This window comes from Rhododendron vialii, chromosome 6a (assembly GCF_030253575.1).
Source record: "Rhododendron vialii isolate Sample 1 chromosome 6a, ASM3025357v1".
Taxonomy (NCBI): Eukaryota; Viridiplantae; Streptophyta; class Magnoliopsida; order Ericales; family Ericaceae; genus Rhododendron; species Rhododendron vialii.
In genome coordinates this window covers 35,570,311-35,587,630 of record NC_080562.1, presented here as the reverse complement: position 1 = coordinate 35,587,630, position 17,320 = coordinate 35,570,311, and the positions used below count along the sequence as shown (strand labels likewise).

The following is a 17,320-nucleotide window of genomic DNA, read 5'->3' as shown; positions in this document are numbered from 1 at the left end:
ATATATATATATATATTGCAAATTTAACGAACTTATTCAATGCAATTATGCGTAAGTGAAATCAATATGAGAAATAAAGAGATCTTGTGAAGCTTTAATCTAAAGGCAACATCTCATAAATAAAGAGATCTTGCGGCTAAAAAGATGACATCATGCAAATACAGCAAGACCCTATTTAACCAAATGCTATGATATTGTTTTAAAGTAAACAGTGTAATACTAGTAAAAACAATTTTGCACACCTTTGGATTTCGTTCCCCCCTGCTAGACACCCGTTGTGGGTTTGGAGCTTTATGGTCACGCCAAGGGACAGGTCACCACGTCTGGTTGTCCATGCACTCCGGCCCTGTCATTTAGCGAAAAAAACAAAACAAAAAAGATGAGTAATGTGTTTGGCACGTGGAGTGCACGTGCTCAAAGCGGCTAGTCTTGCCATAAGCTCTTAACCAACTCCCTCCATTCACCACTTCGATTTGATTGCACGTGATTGGAAAGTGACAAAAACTTAGGTCATTGTTTGGGCTGACATGATGATAAGCACATAATATTGTATATTATTGTGCTTAATATCTCCCATTTATCACATCATTTTGTTTATTATTGAATATTTTATATGATATTACGTGTAAGGTATGTTTTTTTTATATTTTTATTTCAGGTAATTTAGGATAAAGTGTGTCTTTTGACATCCAATTTGGCCCAATCACTTGAGCGCACAAAATGATGCCGAAAATTTTGACTACTGTATATATACCCCGATCGGACACCGTTAGAAATCAGTCTAGAGCATCGCGGAACAAAGCAGTGCACGGTTGCAAGCCATTGGGGTGTCGGCAGCCATGGCTATATATCAAAGACTCCACTTTCCCGTGAAGGACAGAAAATGAAATATCTACATGCCATAATTAGATAGCTATAATTGTAGAGAGTAGATATTTTTGTATTATATCTTGGAGTTATGTACAAGCCACATGCATAGCAACATGCGTGGCTTTCTTTTATTCTCTTGGCCTATATATATGTATAAAAGAAGACAAACCAAGATGGTCAGAGGGGAAAAACTCGGCAGAAGGGGCCAGGGGAAGGAAAAGAAAGAGCTGAGCGCCAAGGCAGGAGCAGAGGCAAAGCCTCTGTTCCGAAAGATCTGTAACTATACTCTTCTGTTTTATTCTTGGATTATAGAGATGAAATAATACTGGCCAAGTAATTTTAATTATTGTATTTTATTTTTGGTTTCTTTCCGTTTGCTCAATTAATTGTATGGCTCTGCTAAATGATTTTCTTGAGTATTTAAGATCGGGTGTTTGTTGTTTTGACGAACTCGAACACTACGCCGTAAAATAGTTTTCCTAGAATACATGGTTGAGAAATGATGTAATCTATACTTGAGAGGACGGGTCGTGCTTGAGCAATTTTAGTGTAGTGTAGTGTAGAATCGAAGGCGATTAGTGACAGATCGTTCTTAGATTACGTAGCGAATAGTCGAGGCCAATTAGTGACAGGTTGTGCGTAGATTATTTCGAGTCTTTGACGATTCGTGCCTTTCTTGATATGCTATGTCAATGACAAATTATATTTATCCTCTTGACGATTTTAGTGGGGTTAATCGCTACCATGAATCACAGCTGAATGGATGGATTAAGACCTTAAACTAATACAATACAAATGTTACAAAGCCAGGGTGGAATTGAGATTCCAAGACCTTCTCTATTTCTTATCTTTATCCTCCATTTTATTCTTTGTTATTTCAATTTATGCATTTCATATTTTAAAAATCCAAAATCATCTATCTTTTGCTCGGATTAAAGTAGAAATTAATTTTGGCAATTGACACACTTATTTCCCTGTGGATCGACTCGGACTTCCTCGCTATTCTATGCAAATCTTTAGTTGTAGTCCGGTTAATGAAAATAAATAATTGAATTTGACGATTGTTTGATAAACTTCAAAGACTACTGAAGGGGCGCATCACATGAATTTTGCACGTGCGCAACGCATATCGAGTAATTAGATTTTGAATTTCATGAGCTAACACGCCAGGCTAAAAAAATTGAGAAGATAATGTCATGCGGGATAAAAGATTGAGAAGATATTTTGAGAGAGATATTTTAGACATAAATGAAAGAAAAACAATGGGGGTTATTAAAGGGGAGAGGAAGAGATGATATAAAGCAAGCATGGTTGGGAAAGTGGTAAAACCAACCAAGCTTAAGTTTAGCTGGTAACATCTTTGAGGGAGAGATTATTCAGTGTCCATGGCTAGTATGTGGCCTCTCTCAACATACATTGGCGCAAGATTCATAAACTTAGGCTTAAAGGCCCCGCACCAATATGTGGTAGTACAAGAGTTGGAGCACCACATAATGGTGTGACAAGAGGACAAAAGGACTGAATAACTTTCCCTTCATGGGGCCAAGGGCTAAGCTCCTAACCTACCCACTTCATTCACCACTTTGATTTGATTGCATGTGATTGAAGAGTGACAAAAACTTAAGTCATCGTTTGGTCTGACACGAATTTGTACGTGCACAGCGCGTATTGAGTGAATTTTGTGAGCTGACACGCCAAGCTAAATACTTGAGAAGATTTGACACGATAAGAAAGAAGATTGAGAAGTTAGTGCACGCGTGTGTGAGAGAGAGGGGATCCAAAACGATAAATTAAACATAAATGAAAGAAAACCAATGGGGGTACGTTATTGAGGGGGGAGGAGGAGAGATGATATAAAGCAACCCTAGTGAAGAAATCCACCCTCAAGTTAGCCAATAACATCTTTGTGGGAGAGAGTATTCAGTGCCCCTGGGGCACTACATGGGACCCCACCAAATGGTATCCCAAAAATCTCCATCACCACAAGTTGATGTGAGGTTCATAAACTTAGTCTTAAGGTCCCGCACCAACATCCGGTAGTGCAAGAGCTGGAGCACCACATGGTGGTGCAACAAGAGGACTGAATATGTAATACCCCGGATTTGGGGGTTTGAGAGTGTTTAGTACCACATTGGTTGGGAGCTAAAGCCTCATGTGGCATATCAACACCCACCTAGGAGCTACATGGTACATTTTTAGGTATACCTTTTCAGGCCAAGTGTTTGGGCCAAAAGAGAGTCCATGGTCAGCCGGGTCAGGTCGTTACAGAATAAGTTTCCCTTTGTGGGGCCAAGGGCTAAGCTCCCAACCTACCCTCTTCACTCACCACTTTGATTTGATTGCATGTGATTGGAGAGTGACAAAAACTTAAGTCGTTGGTTGGCCTGACAAAAATTTTGTACGTGCATAGCACATATCGAGCACATATCGAGTGAAACGATAGGAAAAAAGATTGAGAAGTTAATGTGTGTGTGTGTGAGAGAGAGAGAGGATCCAAAACGATAAATTAAGCATAAATGAAAGAAAAGCAACGGGGATACGTTATTGAAGGGGGATGAGGAGAGATATAAAGCAACCATAGTCAGGAAATTAGTAACCTAACCACAATCAAGTTAGCCGGTGGTAACATCTTTGTGGGAGAGAGTATTGTATTCAGTGCCCCTGGCACTACATGGGACTTCGCCAAATGGTGTCCCGAAAATCTACCTCGTCACACGTTGATGTGAGGTTCATAAACTTTGTCTTAAGGTCCCGGACCAATATGTGGTCATTAAAAGTCGTGCACCAAACCGAATTTCGATGTACCCAAAAAAAAAAAAAAAAGAAGCTGGATCACCACATGGTGGCGCAGCAGAAGGACTGAATAATTTTCCCTTTGTGGGGGCCAGGGCTGTGTATAAATACGCAAGTTGGGTGGTAAAGAAAGGCCATCACAATCACCATTGTTGTCTTCCTTAAACAAGACTCTGCTCTAAATCTTACCATTTTAGGTTTAAGCCAATACTTATATGCCAAATCTATATATATTTCCATATATATAGCTCAAACTTCGAAGCTCCACCCTGTAAGTTTCTATCCCATTTAAGTACAGTATCATTTTGTTTTGCAAGAATAGTTTTTCTTCCTTGTGATAAATGATTAAATGGCTTTATGGGGTATATTTTTTTCCTTACTATTTTCGTAATTTCTTGATTTCAATAAGTTTTTTTCAGTGGTTCAAATTTGTGGTCCATTTTAAAAGGAGGGTTCTTTTTTTTCGGGTGACAAAAATGTTATATTCCATTATGCGCTTTGTTTTCTTTTATTGCTTATGGTCATAATCTATAATTTATTTGGTCTCCCATATTTAGTGGGCTTATTGAATCTTAGATCTCTTCATGTCATTTTATTTTTCCGTTTGATGTGATGTAATGAAATTTGGGTAATTGGATCTAATGTGTGAGAGTTATGCGATATCCAATTAATTATTATTATGCATATCTTCGTGTACTGCCAATATTTCTCTTTAATTACTTAATTTTTCTCCCCATATATACAGCTAATTTATGGAGTAAACTCTTTTTGGATCAAATTAAAAGTTAATGTGGAGGAGTTAGAGCAAGTCCAATTGGGGGTGGATATATAGTCATTTTCCAATCCCAGATGCAGAATATAGTGCTCCAATGGGGATGAAAAATGGCAAAGATGGAAAAGGGATTGTATATTTTCATCCCCAAATGACTATAGCTATCCTTGTCATCTCATCCAAATCCAACTACCATCTACCAGAAAGTTTGTTAGAGTTACCTGATAGTCGCTGAAAAATGGCCAGAAAGCTTGAAACCTGTCGGAAATATGGAAAACAGGCCCCGAACTTGCACCGTTCAACTTTGCCGGGGCATACCGATGGTGAGATTGAGGGAGGAGAGAGGGATCGCTGCCGGCGGAGCGTTCAATTTGGAAGATTAGGGTTTCGCATGGTTTGGGATAGGGTTTCACACGGGGTGTGTGTGTGTGTGTGTGTGTGAGAGAGAGAGAGAGAGATAGAGAGAGAGTAAAGTTGATCACTAGAAAACAAAATCAGGCTGTTGGAAAATATAACCGTTCAACGGTAGTTGAATTAAGTTGGGAGGAAATAAGGTGGAGAGAAAGTTAGTTAATATTTAGGATTCTTTGGTTCTATTTTGAGTACTACTATTTGCACCGACGGTTTCCGTAGGGAAACCGTACCGATGGCCACCGGACGGCCGATCCGAGCCGTCCAAAAATTTTTAAAAAAAAAGCCGAGGGGGCCCTAAGCGGAAATCAATGGCATCCGATGTGTGTAGGGTGCTTGATCTGAACACTCTTTTTTCATGTATATATGTAATTGCAAATAGCTTTTTCGTTCTATTTTAACTCACCATTGAAGAAGGGCGAGTCTTATTTTACAAGCAATTAACTTTTAACAACTTTTTGATGCTAAAATGACTATCTCCCCATTGGAGATGCATGCTCTTATGTGTGGGGAAGAGAGAGCAGTTTTAACCCATCACGTTATTTGTTGTTGCCTTTCACCCTAAACGAAATAAAATCCTTAGAAAAATTCCAATACTGATTAATATCATGGTTTATAATATGATTTGCACTCTTTTCATTTCGCTCATCAGTCCTCTTGATCGCTTTGGAAGTGTTTTTTTAGGAGAATTATTAGTATCACATATATCACGAGAGTTACAAAAACTAGACACTACATCAATCAAATGCATGCACTGGTAGTTTTTGATAGGAAAATTCTGAAAGACAAACAAAAAGATTTACCCTTGGGTTAGCATTGTCATTGAATTTCTCCTCAAAATGGCATCACTGGTAACTAGATCCACGTATAGTTGGGCATTGTTCCACTTCATTCTGCGTTCTTATAAATTTATTTTCATATTTTTTGGATTAATCATCCGTTTCAACAAGGTAGAAAGCAAAAAAAAGTTCACTAAAGACGAAAAAAATATCAAATATCGTGGGAGAACAAAGCTGAATGACTCAGATTTGCAATTAAGGTTTAGGGTTTTCACAGGTTGGGCTTAGCCCACTTTGGCGGAGTGAGCTAGATTATCCTTTTTGTGCTTAATTATAATATCTGAGTTTTTGACCGTACGATATTTTGGTTTTTAATTATAAGATCTGGGCATGTAGGCCAACATATGTAATGAGCTTTGTCCCAATATGTGTGATTGGGTTTTGTCTCATCTGGATGTATTGTCTAACCTTGGTTAGATTTTCCCTTTCCGTTTCCTTAATAAATGTTACTTTATTAAACGGAGAAGAAGAAGAAGAAAAAGTTTACAAGAAGAAGCATCTTTTTTCTTTTCTTTTCGGGACCTATGTTTAGCTTTCCATATGAATATCGTGGGAGATTTCAGAAACGTGAATTTTACTGTCATTTTTGCTTTTCTGAGTAGGAAACTAAAGGCAAAAGAGAACACCCAAAGCATATGTTTTTGGTTCATGTAAAAGCAGGCAGGTACTTGGGAGCGGAAAGTGAAATGCATCCTCTCTTCTACTTTTTTTTTTGGTTTGACGGTCAGGGTATCCGATTCAATTTACGCACACCTCAACTAATTGTCTCATCAATTCGGTCAAAGGCAGGCCATCTACGCCGCCTGAACAAAAGAATTCACAAGAAATTACTTTCTTCAAATGAATTTTTCAAACGGTCTTTGCTAATTTCCGCCCACTAATCAGAAGATAATAAGTGTATATAATGACAAATAAGTTCGGATATCAATACGCTTTCTTCAAATATCGGTACACTTTCTACCCATTATCTCCATCTCCTAATGGGCAGAAGTTAGCATTTCCCTTTTTTTCAAATGTCAATGTCAATTTCGGTGAACATTATTACACTGTTTTCATAGGGGTTTCTTCAAAGTTTATTCTTCTTTGATCTTTTTGTAGATTTTGTCCTGGCATCTCTCCATTTTAGTCTTTGCATCATTTTGGATTGAGAGTTGGCAACTTCTTTCATTTCTTGTGCTTAGGTTCCGAGCCAAACATGGGTGTCTGCATGGATCTAACTCCAGCTGATGGAGGAATTCTGCTCCTAATCGCGGTATGCATACTCAAATCCATCCTCTTTGTCAGAAACATCCTCCTTGCCCCCTTCCATCTTGCAGGCATCCGCATCGCATGGTTGGAAGAAGAACACGTCGAAAACCCTTGGGATTGGCACAGTCTCCACGGGACGCGTTCCATGGAGTTGTTCCTGAACCAGTCCCCGGTACTCAGGTTCCACAACTGCCGTGGGGTCCAACACCCGCCTGAACAAGAGTGCATTGTTTGCCTCACCGAGTTTGCACCGGATGCTGAGGTGGATCGCCTTCGTTGCGGCCATGTTTTTCACAGGATGTGCTTGGAGAAGTGGTTGAAGTCTCAGAAACTCACCTGCCCTCTTTGTAGGACGTACGTGGTGCCCCGGGAGGAGGAAGACTCTGCCCCTATGTGAGTTGTGTGCGATCATATCGTACATGTTTCGTTAGCATAGGGCATATGGAAAAAAGGGTTTCAGCTTCTAAGTTTCTATGGTAGTCTGTTTTTGTGGTCACTTTAGATGGATGACAGAACAGATGTAGCAGCTGTTTCTCAGCTCTGTGTTTTTGAACTTGTAGTAGTCCGGAAAACCAGATGAATCTGGTGTCAAATAAAACCTATAGTTTGGTTACGAAACGTACGCTTTGATTTAGCTATGTACAATCTTTCATAATCCAGTTGTAGTCAGTGCAAAGAGAGGATATGGAAATATAGTTCTATGACTACAAACAGCAAAGGAATCTCCAGGATAGCAACCTTATGCACATTTCTTCGCAAAATATGAACCGGTTTTATTGTTATTCAACAAGAATAAGCAATTGCACCAAAGTCAATATCACGAATCGTAAATAGTGTCAAATTATGAACAGTAAGAGTGAGCAATTTTTGATCAAGGTCTCAAATATTAGCAGAAACGAGTACAATCACCGTAGGCCAATGTTAAATATCATGTTTTCATAGAACAGAGTTCGTGGTTGTCCGGTGGAGGAATGAAGCTTATTAAGCGTGGAGTTGGTCGCACATTCTGGACGGTTTGGGCTCAAACTCCGAGAGTTTGGAGCTGATCTCAGAGAGTTTAGAGCCGACGGATGAGCTGCGGGTAAAGCTTGGGTTCCTGTGGTAGCGGCAGCGAAAGGATCCAGCGTGGGTGGTTGGTGAACAGAGGCAGTTTTGTTTGACACTTGATGACTTCTGTAGAGCCATGGGAGATGGTGGTGGTGAAGATAATGCTGTTGAGCTCTTCACCTCCTCTAGTGTTGTGTTTAGCAGCACAGATGTCCCTTGTTGCTTCCTAGATGTTTGATCCATCCTTGCTCTGCATTTACCTGGGGAGGCACATTTAGTTTAGAAATTGACCGATCCCGTTTCGCTAAGGTTCTTATTTTTTAAGTACTTATTTTTTGCTTTACGAGACAGATCATTCTCTCATAATACATCACCTTTAATTCAAGTGTCAAACACAGGAACCTTAGCGAAAAATAAAGATGAATTATTGTTGAAAGTTGGTTCATGAAATCCGGCCAGTTGCTAGTAATGATATGGTTGAAACTTGCTTCTGATTCTAGTGATCAAATGGAGATTTCCTGTCGGCAAATCAACAGCTCAAAATGCAGAGATCGCAATCGAACACGTGGAGAAGTAATTACTGAAACAAAGGCAATCCTGTCAGAAAAGGAAGTGGTATGTTTCTTTTCTGAACCATAGGTTATGTTTGTTCTGCCTTAAATTTCTCCACCAAAGCCTACCAGTTATCCAGGAAATTCAATCCCTGGAAAGAAGAGAACATCTTTGGGTTCACAACAAAAGAAAGAAAAAAAAGAAAAAAAAGCTAACCCCCCCAAGGATTGGCCTGGTCGTCAAGACCAGAAACATATGAATTTGAACCCTCCTAAGGTTTTGGAATTCAAAATCTCTTTGGTACTATCAATTTTTTTGAATTGCTCGTCTATCTGCACCCCTTGCACTCCCAAGGAGAAGGACACGGGCTCTGACACAAAGGTCCCCTACAATAGGTCTTTTAAGTACGTAATCTTGCTTTCGGCTTCAAAAGGAATGGAGGGGTCATCTAACTAAGAATACTACCATGTATTGTACTAATTGATTTTGGTGAATAGAATTCGACGATATTCTGTCGTTGATCAAAGGCATCAAATTAATGTTCCAAAACACGAAACCTCGAATGTCGTCAAGAATGCCCGTAAATAATATACGCAAGCGAAGCGAACCATTAGAAACGCTTCTTGTAATGCCAATGTGTCTGCAGCGTTTATTTCATTTTGTCAATATTCTTGCAAAGACGTACAGGAAGAATCAGCAAGAAACAGAAGAATGAAATAGACGCAAAATTTGTTCCGCATCAGAATTTATATGGTTTGGCGTTGATATAGATTGATGGCCATTACCTGTTGTGTCAAATATTACCCAACGACTCCGGCTTCGAATTGGCTCATCAAAATCTTGATGGAGAGAGAGAGAGAGAGAGAGAGAGAGAGAGGGAGAGGAAACTGTTTTGAGGATTGTACGGTTTGTTAGGAACTTGAATTTTGATTTATAGAACCAAGCCCACGATTTTTACTCGGTCCAAGTTTGATTTTAACAAACTTACCCGCGAGTTTTAGAAATAATAAACCTAAAAATACCACATGTATTCTAGGGGGAAAAAAAATTGGGGGTATTCAAGTGAACGCCCTTCAAAGGGTGGAGCCGCCACAGTCACTACTGCCGGTACTAAATAATTCTTCCTAAGGAGGTAATCCAAAAATTAATCATCCTAGTAGACCACCATCACCACACCTCTAACAATTCTTGGAGCCACCGGGATGATTTTCTCATGTACTCCTCGCTCCGTACCCCTCCAAATTCTAAGGATCTACAATGATGATATGAATCATTCACCTTATAGGTCCTGCAATGTAGAATTTATGTATATAAAATCAGCTTAATCGAATATATATCGGCGCACGAAGAAGTTGCATTTTGTTTTATAAAATGGACGATTTAACTTTGAAACTATATTCATTGCCCCTTTATCAAAACGAAACATAGATCGCTTACATGCTTACTGATAACCAATCAAATTGATTTATTCGCATAAAAAGTTCTTCTCTGTGAGATCTATCAGATTAACAATTCATTCATCGAATGATCGTTGCAGGCCTTGAGATTAAGAATTCGAATGATAGTTGTAGGCTTACGATGAGTGGCGTTTGGAAGAGAATAGAGGGATGTGGCCTGTGGGTATGAAGGGAAGCTGATCACCTACAGTTCAAATGGGCCCGGCAGCAGATAAGCAAACAGGTCAAAACTACCATTTTGGAATCTGTTAGTATTAACCATGTAAGGATTTCACAGAAGGCCTGTTATGAGATACACTGCAATTATTGTGAGACAACCAGAAAGACAAAGGCATATGGTGTATAAAAAACCACAAAACCATTTTTATTACCAGCAGAAGAAAAAATATGACAAAGCGCCCATGGAAATGATCAAGATTGATCTGAATCCAAGACGACGAGGAGAGTCAGGAGACCAAACGAGTGATCGATAACAATATTATTACAACAAATTCCATATTATGTAATCTAATATCAATGGGTACAGAAGAGTCCGAGCAAAAAGAAAACCGAAAGCAGCAGTTACTTTAACAGAAGAACAAATAATAGAACAACACACTGTTATTCTCTCTAGAAGTACAGGACACATGGGAATGCTACTTAAAAGTGCAAACTACAAATTAAGATCAAAATTCTCAAAAAGCAAACGAACAATACCTAAAGACACACGAGGAGATTCCAAAATGTAGCACCACATAGAATGTTTCAAGTCTTGGAAGAATACGGATTAGCTGGAGGCCGAGCTGCAGGAGTTAACTCCATCCTTGCAATCTCTAGTGAGATCACTGAAAGTCTCAACCTGCTTTTTCCCCCTAAAGAACACTTCTGTATCAACAGAGCTCCTCATGTACCCATCAAATTCAACCGGAACCCCATTGTTAAGTTTCATAGTATCACCGTACCATTCACTGTTCTGATCCCATAAGTCCTTATATTCATCAAGGAAATGAGTGGAATACTTGTCTTTCAAAGGGTCAAAGAAGGACGTGTCCGCCTCATCTGTGGCAATGTAAAGGTTCCTTCCATCGTCAATCTTACTAGACAAAGTTGAAAGAAGAGCTCCAGGAGAGGTATCCGCATCAAGATTAGGCCACAGCTCCTTGTTCTTCGCTTTCTCTCCTCTCACGATGTGAACAGAGTCAAAATCCCAATTCAACCTAGACGCAATTGCAGAAACTATGTCCATCAACCGCTTAGACTTCCATACCAGATGCCAAGGCCTTTGCACAACTGATTCCGTCTCCCCTTCGCATACCCTATACCAGTAATTATCTGGCTCAACAGTACCAAACTTCCTCATAATCAAAGTATCCTTAACCCCGGCTAGCTTCATTGGAGTGACCCTTACGTCCTCCACAAGATGGAGGCTCAGCCCATCTTTCTGGTGCCATTTAGTCCAATCGGTCCAAAATTGAACATGGTCCAAAACGGAAGCCGACTCTTTCAAATGCTCAAAGTCAAAATAAAACCTGAAATCTTTCCCTTCTTCATCTTGCTGTGATGACATATGAATTGAGGACAAACAAAGACTCAATTCCATAACAAGTGTCCTATTCAAGTACTGGGCTTCACCTAAAGCACACATGAAACTCCACAGGTACTGTTGCATGCTCTTGCATCTATCGCCACCTCCCTGATAAACCAAGTACCTACCCTGGCTAAATGAATGCTCTGATTCAACCACAGGTAGTGAGTCGTTTACAGTTTCTCCAACTTCAGGCAGAGCGACAGGGTGCAGTTCTTGTGTTGGGAGCTTCTTCTCAAACTCTCCTTTGTGATTCTTCTTCCTCTTTCTGGCATTACCACCAGAATGGTATTCCCCGATGCGAACAACACTAAAAGTGCAATTCTCAGATCTGGAAATCTCAAAGCTCCGGTAGTCCTTATAAAATGCCGCTGCCTTTCCTTCCTTGGGTCTAAACCTCCATGCCATGTGGCAAGAGGTTTCATCCGATCCACGAACAGGTTTACCAAACCGGTAGAAGTGAATGTCCATAAATTGTTCTATGGCAGCCTTCATCATCACATGGAACACCTCCTGGTCTGTGCAGTCGATTGGCTTACCAACCTCAGCCTCGCATTCAAGACTAGTGGTGGTGACAGGCGTCGCATCCTCAACAACATCCGTAACATTTATGAAAGTGGCAAATGCTGTCTGATTTGCAGCCATGAAGTCCTCTCCAGTCTTGACAACTGTGTCATCAGACTTAAAAGTGGCATTTGACGTCGATGTGAGGAATGTTGTGATTTTTGTGGAAGGATGAAACAAAGGGTCCTCAGGTTCATAAGTCGCGGCAATAATAGTGAAAATCAAGACCCCTAGTACAAAAATTGTGAAACCAAGGTTCCTAATCTGTGCAAGAGCATTTTGGCCAAGCTGCTCCGGTCGGAAGCCACCGCTTTGCAATAGTTGATTCCGACCAACCATAGTCGAAAACTTCAAGAAAACCCTACACCCCACCAAGAATAAATGCAATTGAACAAATAAGCAAATACTCAAAGAGAAAAATTAAATAATTCTAACAGTAATAGGTCGAATGATGTCCAAATATTCAATTTATGAAAAAGAAACAAGTAATAGGTTGGCCATGGGATTCAATGTATCGTGACAAAATACAAGGCTGAATCAAACCAAACTAAGTCTTTTGTCCCTATTAATTAGGCTCCGCTACGATATAATCGGCATTTGGCTCTGTCAAGGGCCATATATAAATCGAAAAGCACCTCCATATTTTGCTATGTCAAGACCCCTCCAACCTTGATTCCTACCAGGGCCCAAAACATTGGCCCGAACCGTTCATTTCGTAGACATAGCACAAATCTATTTGATTGGCCATCGATAGGAAGGAACAACTCATACTTTGTTGGACAGGAAATTAAATTCTTTAAACTTAAACTGTCCATTTGATAAAACAAAATATGATTTCATGTGTCTATTAACGTTTAATCAAGCTGATTTACTACAGGGATATTCATTGCGACAACTAAATAAGCAGTTGGGAATGCATAACTCATCAGTATAAGGTATCTTAGTTGTAAACATCTTAGAATGACTATTTTAATCTTTAAGAAGAATGAGGGAAAAAGGGTTAACATGCTCCGAATCAGAATAAATACCAATAATAACAAATTTTGCATGGGAATAAGATTTTTCGTGCTTAACGGTATATTATCTTGTCTTGCGCCCATGCATCAACATCGGTACTAAAATCCCAACCGGAGCTATCTCCGACGGTGTACAGAGTTGCTCTGCATGTTAGAGCAAGGCCAAGGACCAGAAGAATAAATACTAGAAACTGTTTTGCTATTACTCAGGGATCAATGTTTTAGGGCCTGGTAGAACCCAAAAAATCAAGTTCGGAGGGATCTTGAGAGATGGGGTCGGGAGGAGCTGCTCCCACATAAATTCACTGCACATAACAAAAATTTGGAACAAATGTTCCCAATCATTTGCAATTGCGTTCCGGCTCAGATTCAGCCAGCAAAAATACTTCAAGATAATGGATGCTGGCCCAGCGTTTGGGAACACAAGCCTCACAAAACCTAGGCCCCCCACCACAAATAAGAACACTCTCAAGAAATAATATATGAGGGTTATGTCAGAAGCAAAAAGGTCATTGTGTGCAGCGAGAAAGGCAATAAGGTTTGAGAGATTTTGGTAAACAATCAAAGCACACATCAAATCTTTCTATCATTACAGGGATAGATAATCAGAACTCCAAACCTAATAAGGTGTACGTAACATAAGGTTTCTTCGATCCTAATACAAGCGTAACCTAAATCTTTGTCCTAATCAATTAGGGTCCGCTAGGATAATCCATGTTTGACATTTTGCTCTGTTAAGGGCTATCTTTAAACGTGGGACAAGCTCACCTCCGTGTTCCCATCTCTCAAGACCCCTCCAAACTCGATTTTGTGGGTCCTACCGGGGCCCCCAAAAATTGATCTGAACTATTTATTTGATAGACGTGGCACAAATCTATTTGATCAGTCATCAATAGGAAGCGAACTACATGGAAAATATAAATTTAAACCACAACCGTCCATTTCATGAAATAAATTACCATTATTCGCATGTCTATCAATATCCAATCAAGATTTATTTTCTACAGGGACGTTCTTTGCGACATCTAAGAAACGAAGAGTTTGGATCAATGTTGTGGGGTCCGGCACAACCCACAACATCGAGTTTGGAGGGGCCTTGAGGGATGGGGTTGGGAGGTGAGCTGCTCCCATATAAAAACACAGCACATAACAGAAACTTTGAAACAAATGTTCCCAATCCAGAACTTAGTCCAGTGGCTCAAGATTCTGCCAGTGGAACCTAGTCCAGAACTTAGTAGCATAATCATTCAGTAGGACCCCCGTCGTGCTCTCAATTCCCGCTTACGCGAATTTTGGTAATTTGGGATGTTTTCAAAACAGCACTTTCACCCAGGCACATACGCGCATTATGTGACCTAAGTTAAGAATAGTGGATTCCGGCCCAACGTTTGGGAACACAAAGCACACAAAACCCTAGTCCACAGCCCCGCAACACGAATACAAACACTCTCAAGCAAATAATAACACAATCAAAGCACAAATCAAATCGTTCTACCTCCACAGCGATGGAACATATCAGAAATCCAATCCTAACCATCTCCAATCTTAACCTAAAAGCTTCCCCAAATCCAAAATTTGGACAAAAGCCACAAAAATCTACCCTTCCCCATTTTGGATTGTACCCATTTCTTTGCCCAAATCTGGGACAACCCAAATCCTTTCCCCATTTCTCCAACGGCTAGTTTGAGAGAGAGACGTACCAGGTATTATCGTGGCCGGACTGGACACACTACCGCATAAGCAATCGCCAGCAAACTGATTTCGAACCCTCACCGATTGAACTTTAAACACATATGCGAACTTCAAACCCACCGATTGAACCTCGCCATTGACGTCTGAGTCGCCGGCGACCGGGATCTCGCCGTTAAAAGGGCGAAACCGAAGAAATCTTTGTACAAACAAAAAAACGAATCTTCGATTTCTGACCATAAACGCGGAGAACGAGAGAGAGAGAGACGTACGTGGTGTATATATATATATATATATATATATATATATATATAGGTAAAATTTGGGTTTGATGGATGGAGATGCGCCTATCCAAAATGTGTTTTTATCCAAAATTTGACTCAAAAAAAATAAATGGGTGAAGGCTAGAGATGCTCTATAATGTGGGCGCAACACACGGTTTCGTCGATCTAAACTCCTAATGAAGACGAAAAGCAATTCACATAGAGAGATAAGCAAGTATTATTAGAGAAGTGGTGATTCGCGTAAATACAGATCTGTATCTACAGCATTCAGTGATGAAGTGAGAAGCACAGTGGCCATACATACGTTATACATGCGCATGGATCTATAGACACAGCATTTGCGATCGTAATCTCGTGAATGAATAGATTTCTCACCTTTTCGCATGGAGGGCAACAGCGTTTGTGTCTATCATTGCAGCAGCAGCAGCAGCAGCACTCAAACCACACACTAGATTTCTCTCTCTCTCTCTCTCTCTCTCTCTCTCTCTCTCTGTCCCACACGCTGTTACAAAAGCAAACTGGATTTCTCGACCCTCCGTCAAAAGTCAACGTCTTTCGATGATGATTGAACTAGTTCAACACTGGAAAAAGATGAGTGGCCTTGAGATGCTTCCACGTGTGCGGCGGGATTACGTGGACGGTGGGATTGGGGGGTGGTGTATTGCGCACCCGTATCATGGGCACGTCGTTTTTTAGTAGTGTACCGTATTGAATGGAAGCTCTTCCACCGACAGCTAGTTCTTCAGTAACGGAAAAGCAATTATTCCTACTATTTAAAAAAAAAAAATCAATTATTTTTAGACTTGATTTTCAATGGGAGTGGTGGACTATTTCCAGATCTAGATCTCTTCGATAGCAGCGTTTACTACACAACTACTGCTACGGATATAGTGCTCCTAAAGATTTAGGTGGAGTATTTATTTAGGCGGTGTTCACTAAAGATTTTTACGACTTTTTTTTTCCCCTTATTTGGATTTTTTCCCGCGTTTATTAGTTTTGCGTCTTATTTTTTTGGACTTTTGATTCGTCTCGTCAAAATGGATCGAAAAAGTAAAAAAATTACTTTTACCTGAATATTTTGAAAAATAACCATTTTCTAGCACACAAAAAAAGGTCGACTTTTTCTTCTTCTTTTTTTACCTTTTTCGCTAAAAAGTGATTATTTTTCAAAATATTTGGGTAAAAGTAAAAAATTACTTTTCCGATTCATCTCGCAATAATCCACAAAAGTTTGGTGCAAAAGTAACAAACACGAATAAAATTCAAATAAAGACAAAAAGTGCTAAAAGTTAAACGGAACAGGATTGTTAGTTTTATTTATTGGGTTTGGTCAAGAATGTAAATTTTGATACAAAATAATTTTGAGTTTGAATATTATTCCACCCGTCTCCATTTTTTAGTCACAGTTAGCACTTTTTGCTGTCCCAAAAATATTGTCTCACTTCCAAACCAAAAGAGTTATAGTTAGTGAAAGTTCAATTTTATCCTTCTATTTTTAAATCAATACTATTTTCAAAATAAAATATCAAAAAGTAATGATTAAAGAGTAGAATGAGAAAATGTGATAATTAAACATGCAATAATTATGTTCTCTTCTGAAGACAGAAGATTTTACTTACTGGTAGATGAAACTTAACTTTGAGATTCTTGAGCTGATGTATGTGAATTGGGTTCACCTCCAGTCCAGTAGCCTCCCTCCAGTGTACTGTCTAGTTCGTATTTTGTGGGCCTATTTAAGGCCCACGTCGAAAATCGGAACCGTTCATCATGTAGATCTCATTGAGACGAGCCATCTCGTCAAAAATCAAGTCCATCGTATATGTGTTGATACGTGATCGGAACATATAAACTTGCTACCAATGCGTTTTTATTCAGTGTGCCCAACACCATTTTAAATGTGTATCTATCAGTTATCAATACATATCCGATGGACTTGATTTTTGGTGTGGTGGTTCGTCTCAACTAGATCTACATGATAAACGGTTTCGATTATTGACGTGGGCCCAAAATGAGCCCAATAAATGCGAATTGGACACTGGAGGGAGGTTAGTAGACCGAACACGAACCCATGTGAATTGTGGTACCACATGCTGCAAAAAGGACTTGGATTCGATTTCCTTATTCAGCAAGCCGTTCCACAAACGATAAAAAGTACTTTACTTTTTTCCAAATAAATTTTTTTATAATTTTTAAGCTTAAAAATAATGAGCTTAC

At 39.6% G+C, this 17,320-nt stretch overlaps 4 protein-coding genes across 7 annotated transcripts in view; 1 reads left to right on the top strand and 3 right to left on the bottom strand.

Annotated features, from left to right (window-relative positions):
* The window catches only part of LOC131329511 (uncharacterized), a 33,449-nt gene that overhangs the window by 6,742 nt on the left and 9,387 nt on the right, over positions 1-17,320 (bottom strand). The window lies entirely within an intron of this gene.
* On the top strand, positions 1,061-7,545 carry LOC131329513 (probable E3 ubiquitin-protein ligase XERICO). 3 transcript variants are annotated; one of them, XM_058362664.1, is made up of 3 exons: positions 1,061-1,146; positions 6,288-6,345; positions 6,867-7,545. In XM_058362664.1, the coding sequence occupies exons 2-3, from the start codon at positions 6,321-6,323 to the stop codon at positions 7,328-7,330; spliced, it is 489 nt and encodes a 162-aa protein (XP_058218647.1). In that variant the 5' UTR covers positions 1,061-1,146; positions 6,288-6,320; the 3' UTR covers positions 7,331-7,545. The 3 variants fall into 3 exon arrangements, with proteins under 3 accessions (XP_058218647.1, XP_058218649.1, XP_058218646.1); XM_058362666.1 differs by lacking the exons at positions 1,061-1,146; positions 6,288-6,345 and adding an exon at positions 3,409-3,934; XM_058362663.1 differs by lacking the exons at positions 1,061-1,146; positions 6,288-6,345 and adding an exon at positions 4,154-4,758.
* LOC131329514 (uncharacterized) lies at positions 7,713-10,022 on the bottom strand. The gene is made up of 2 exons (XM_058362667.1): positions 9,970-10,022; positions 7,713-8,230 (listed from the first exon to the last, which is right to left on the bottom strand). The coding sequence occupies exons 1-2, from the start codon at positions 10,005-10,007 to the stop codon at positions 7,915-7,917; spliced, it is 354 nt and encodes a 117-aa protein (XP_058218650.1). The 5' UTR covers positions 10,008-10,022; the 3' UTR covers positions 7,713-7,914.
* On the bottom strand, positions 10,453-15,664 carry LOC131329508 (uncharacterized). Of its 2 annotated transcripts, none has more exons than XM_058362656.1 (2): positions 15,482-15,664; positions 10,453-12,478 (listed from the first exon to the last, which is right to left on the bottom strand). In XM_058362656.1, exons 1-2 carry the CDS (start codon positions 15,517-15,519, stop codon positions 10,756-10,758), a joined length of 1,761 nt encoding a protein of 586 aa, XP_058218639.1. In that variant the 5' UTR covers positions 15,520-15,664; the 3' UTR covers positions 10,453-10,755. The 2 variants fall into 2 exon arrangements, with proteins under 2 accessions (XP_058218639.1, XP_058218640.1); XM_058362657.1 differs by having other exon boundaries at positions 15,411-15,520.

What these genes read in the sequence shown, in the direction of transcription:
- LOC131329513 (XM_058362663.1), top strand. Translation starts at nt 4,674, where the DNA reads ATGGCCAGAAAGCTTGAAACCTGTCGGAAATATGGAAAACAGGCCCCG. An exon ending in TTTGCCGGGGCATACCGATG is followed by an intron (nt 4,759 to 6,866) that starts GTGAGATTGAGG and finishes TCTTGTGCTTAG; the next exon opens with GTTCCGAGCCAAACATGGGT.
- LOC131329508 (XM_058362656.1), bottom strand. Translation starts at nt 15,519, where the DNA reads ATGATAGACACAAACGCTGTTGCCCTCCATGCGAAAAG. An exon ending in GTTGCCCTCCATGCGAAAAG is followed by an intron (nt 12,479 to 15,481) that starts GTGAGAAATCTA and finishes GGTGGGGTGTAG; the next exon opens with GGTTTTCTTGAAGTTTTCGA.
- LOC131329514 (XM_058362667.1), bottom strand. Translation starts at nt 10,007, where the DNA reads ATGCGAATAAATCAATTTGATTGGTTATCAGTAAGCAT. An exon ending in GATTGGTTATCAGTAAGCAT is followed by an intron (nt 8,231 to 9,969) that starts GTAAGCGATCTA and finishes AGGTAAATGCAG; the next exon opens with AGCAAGGATGGATCAAACAT.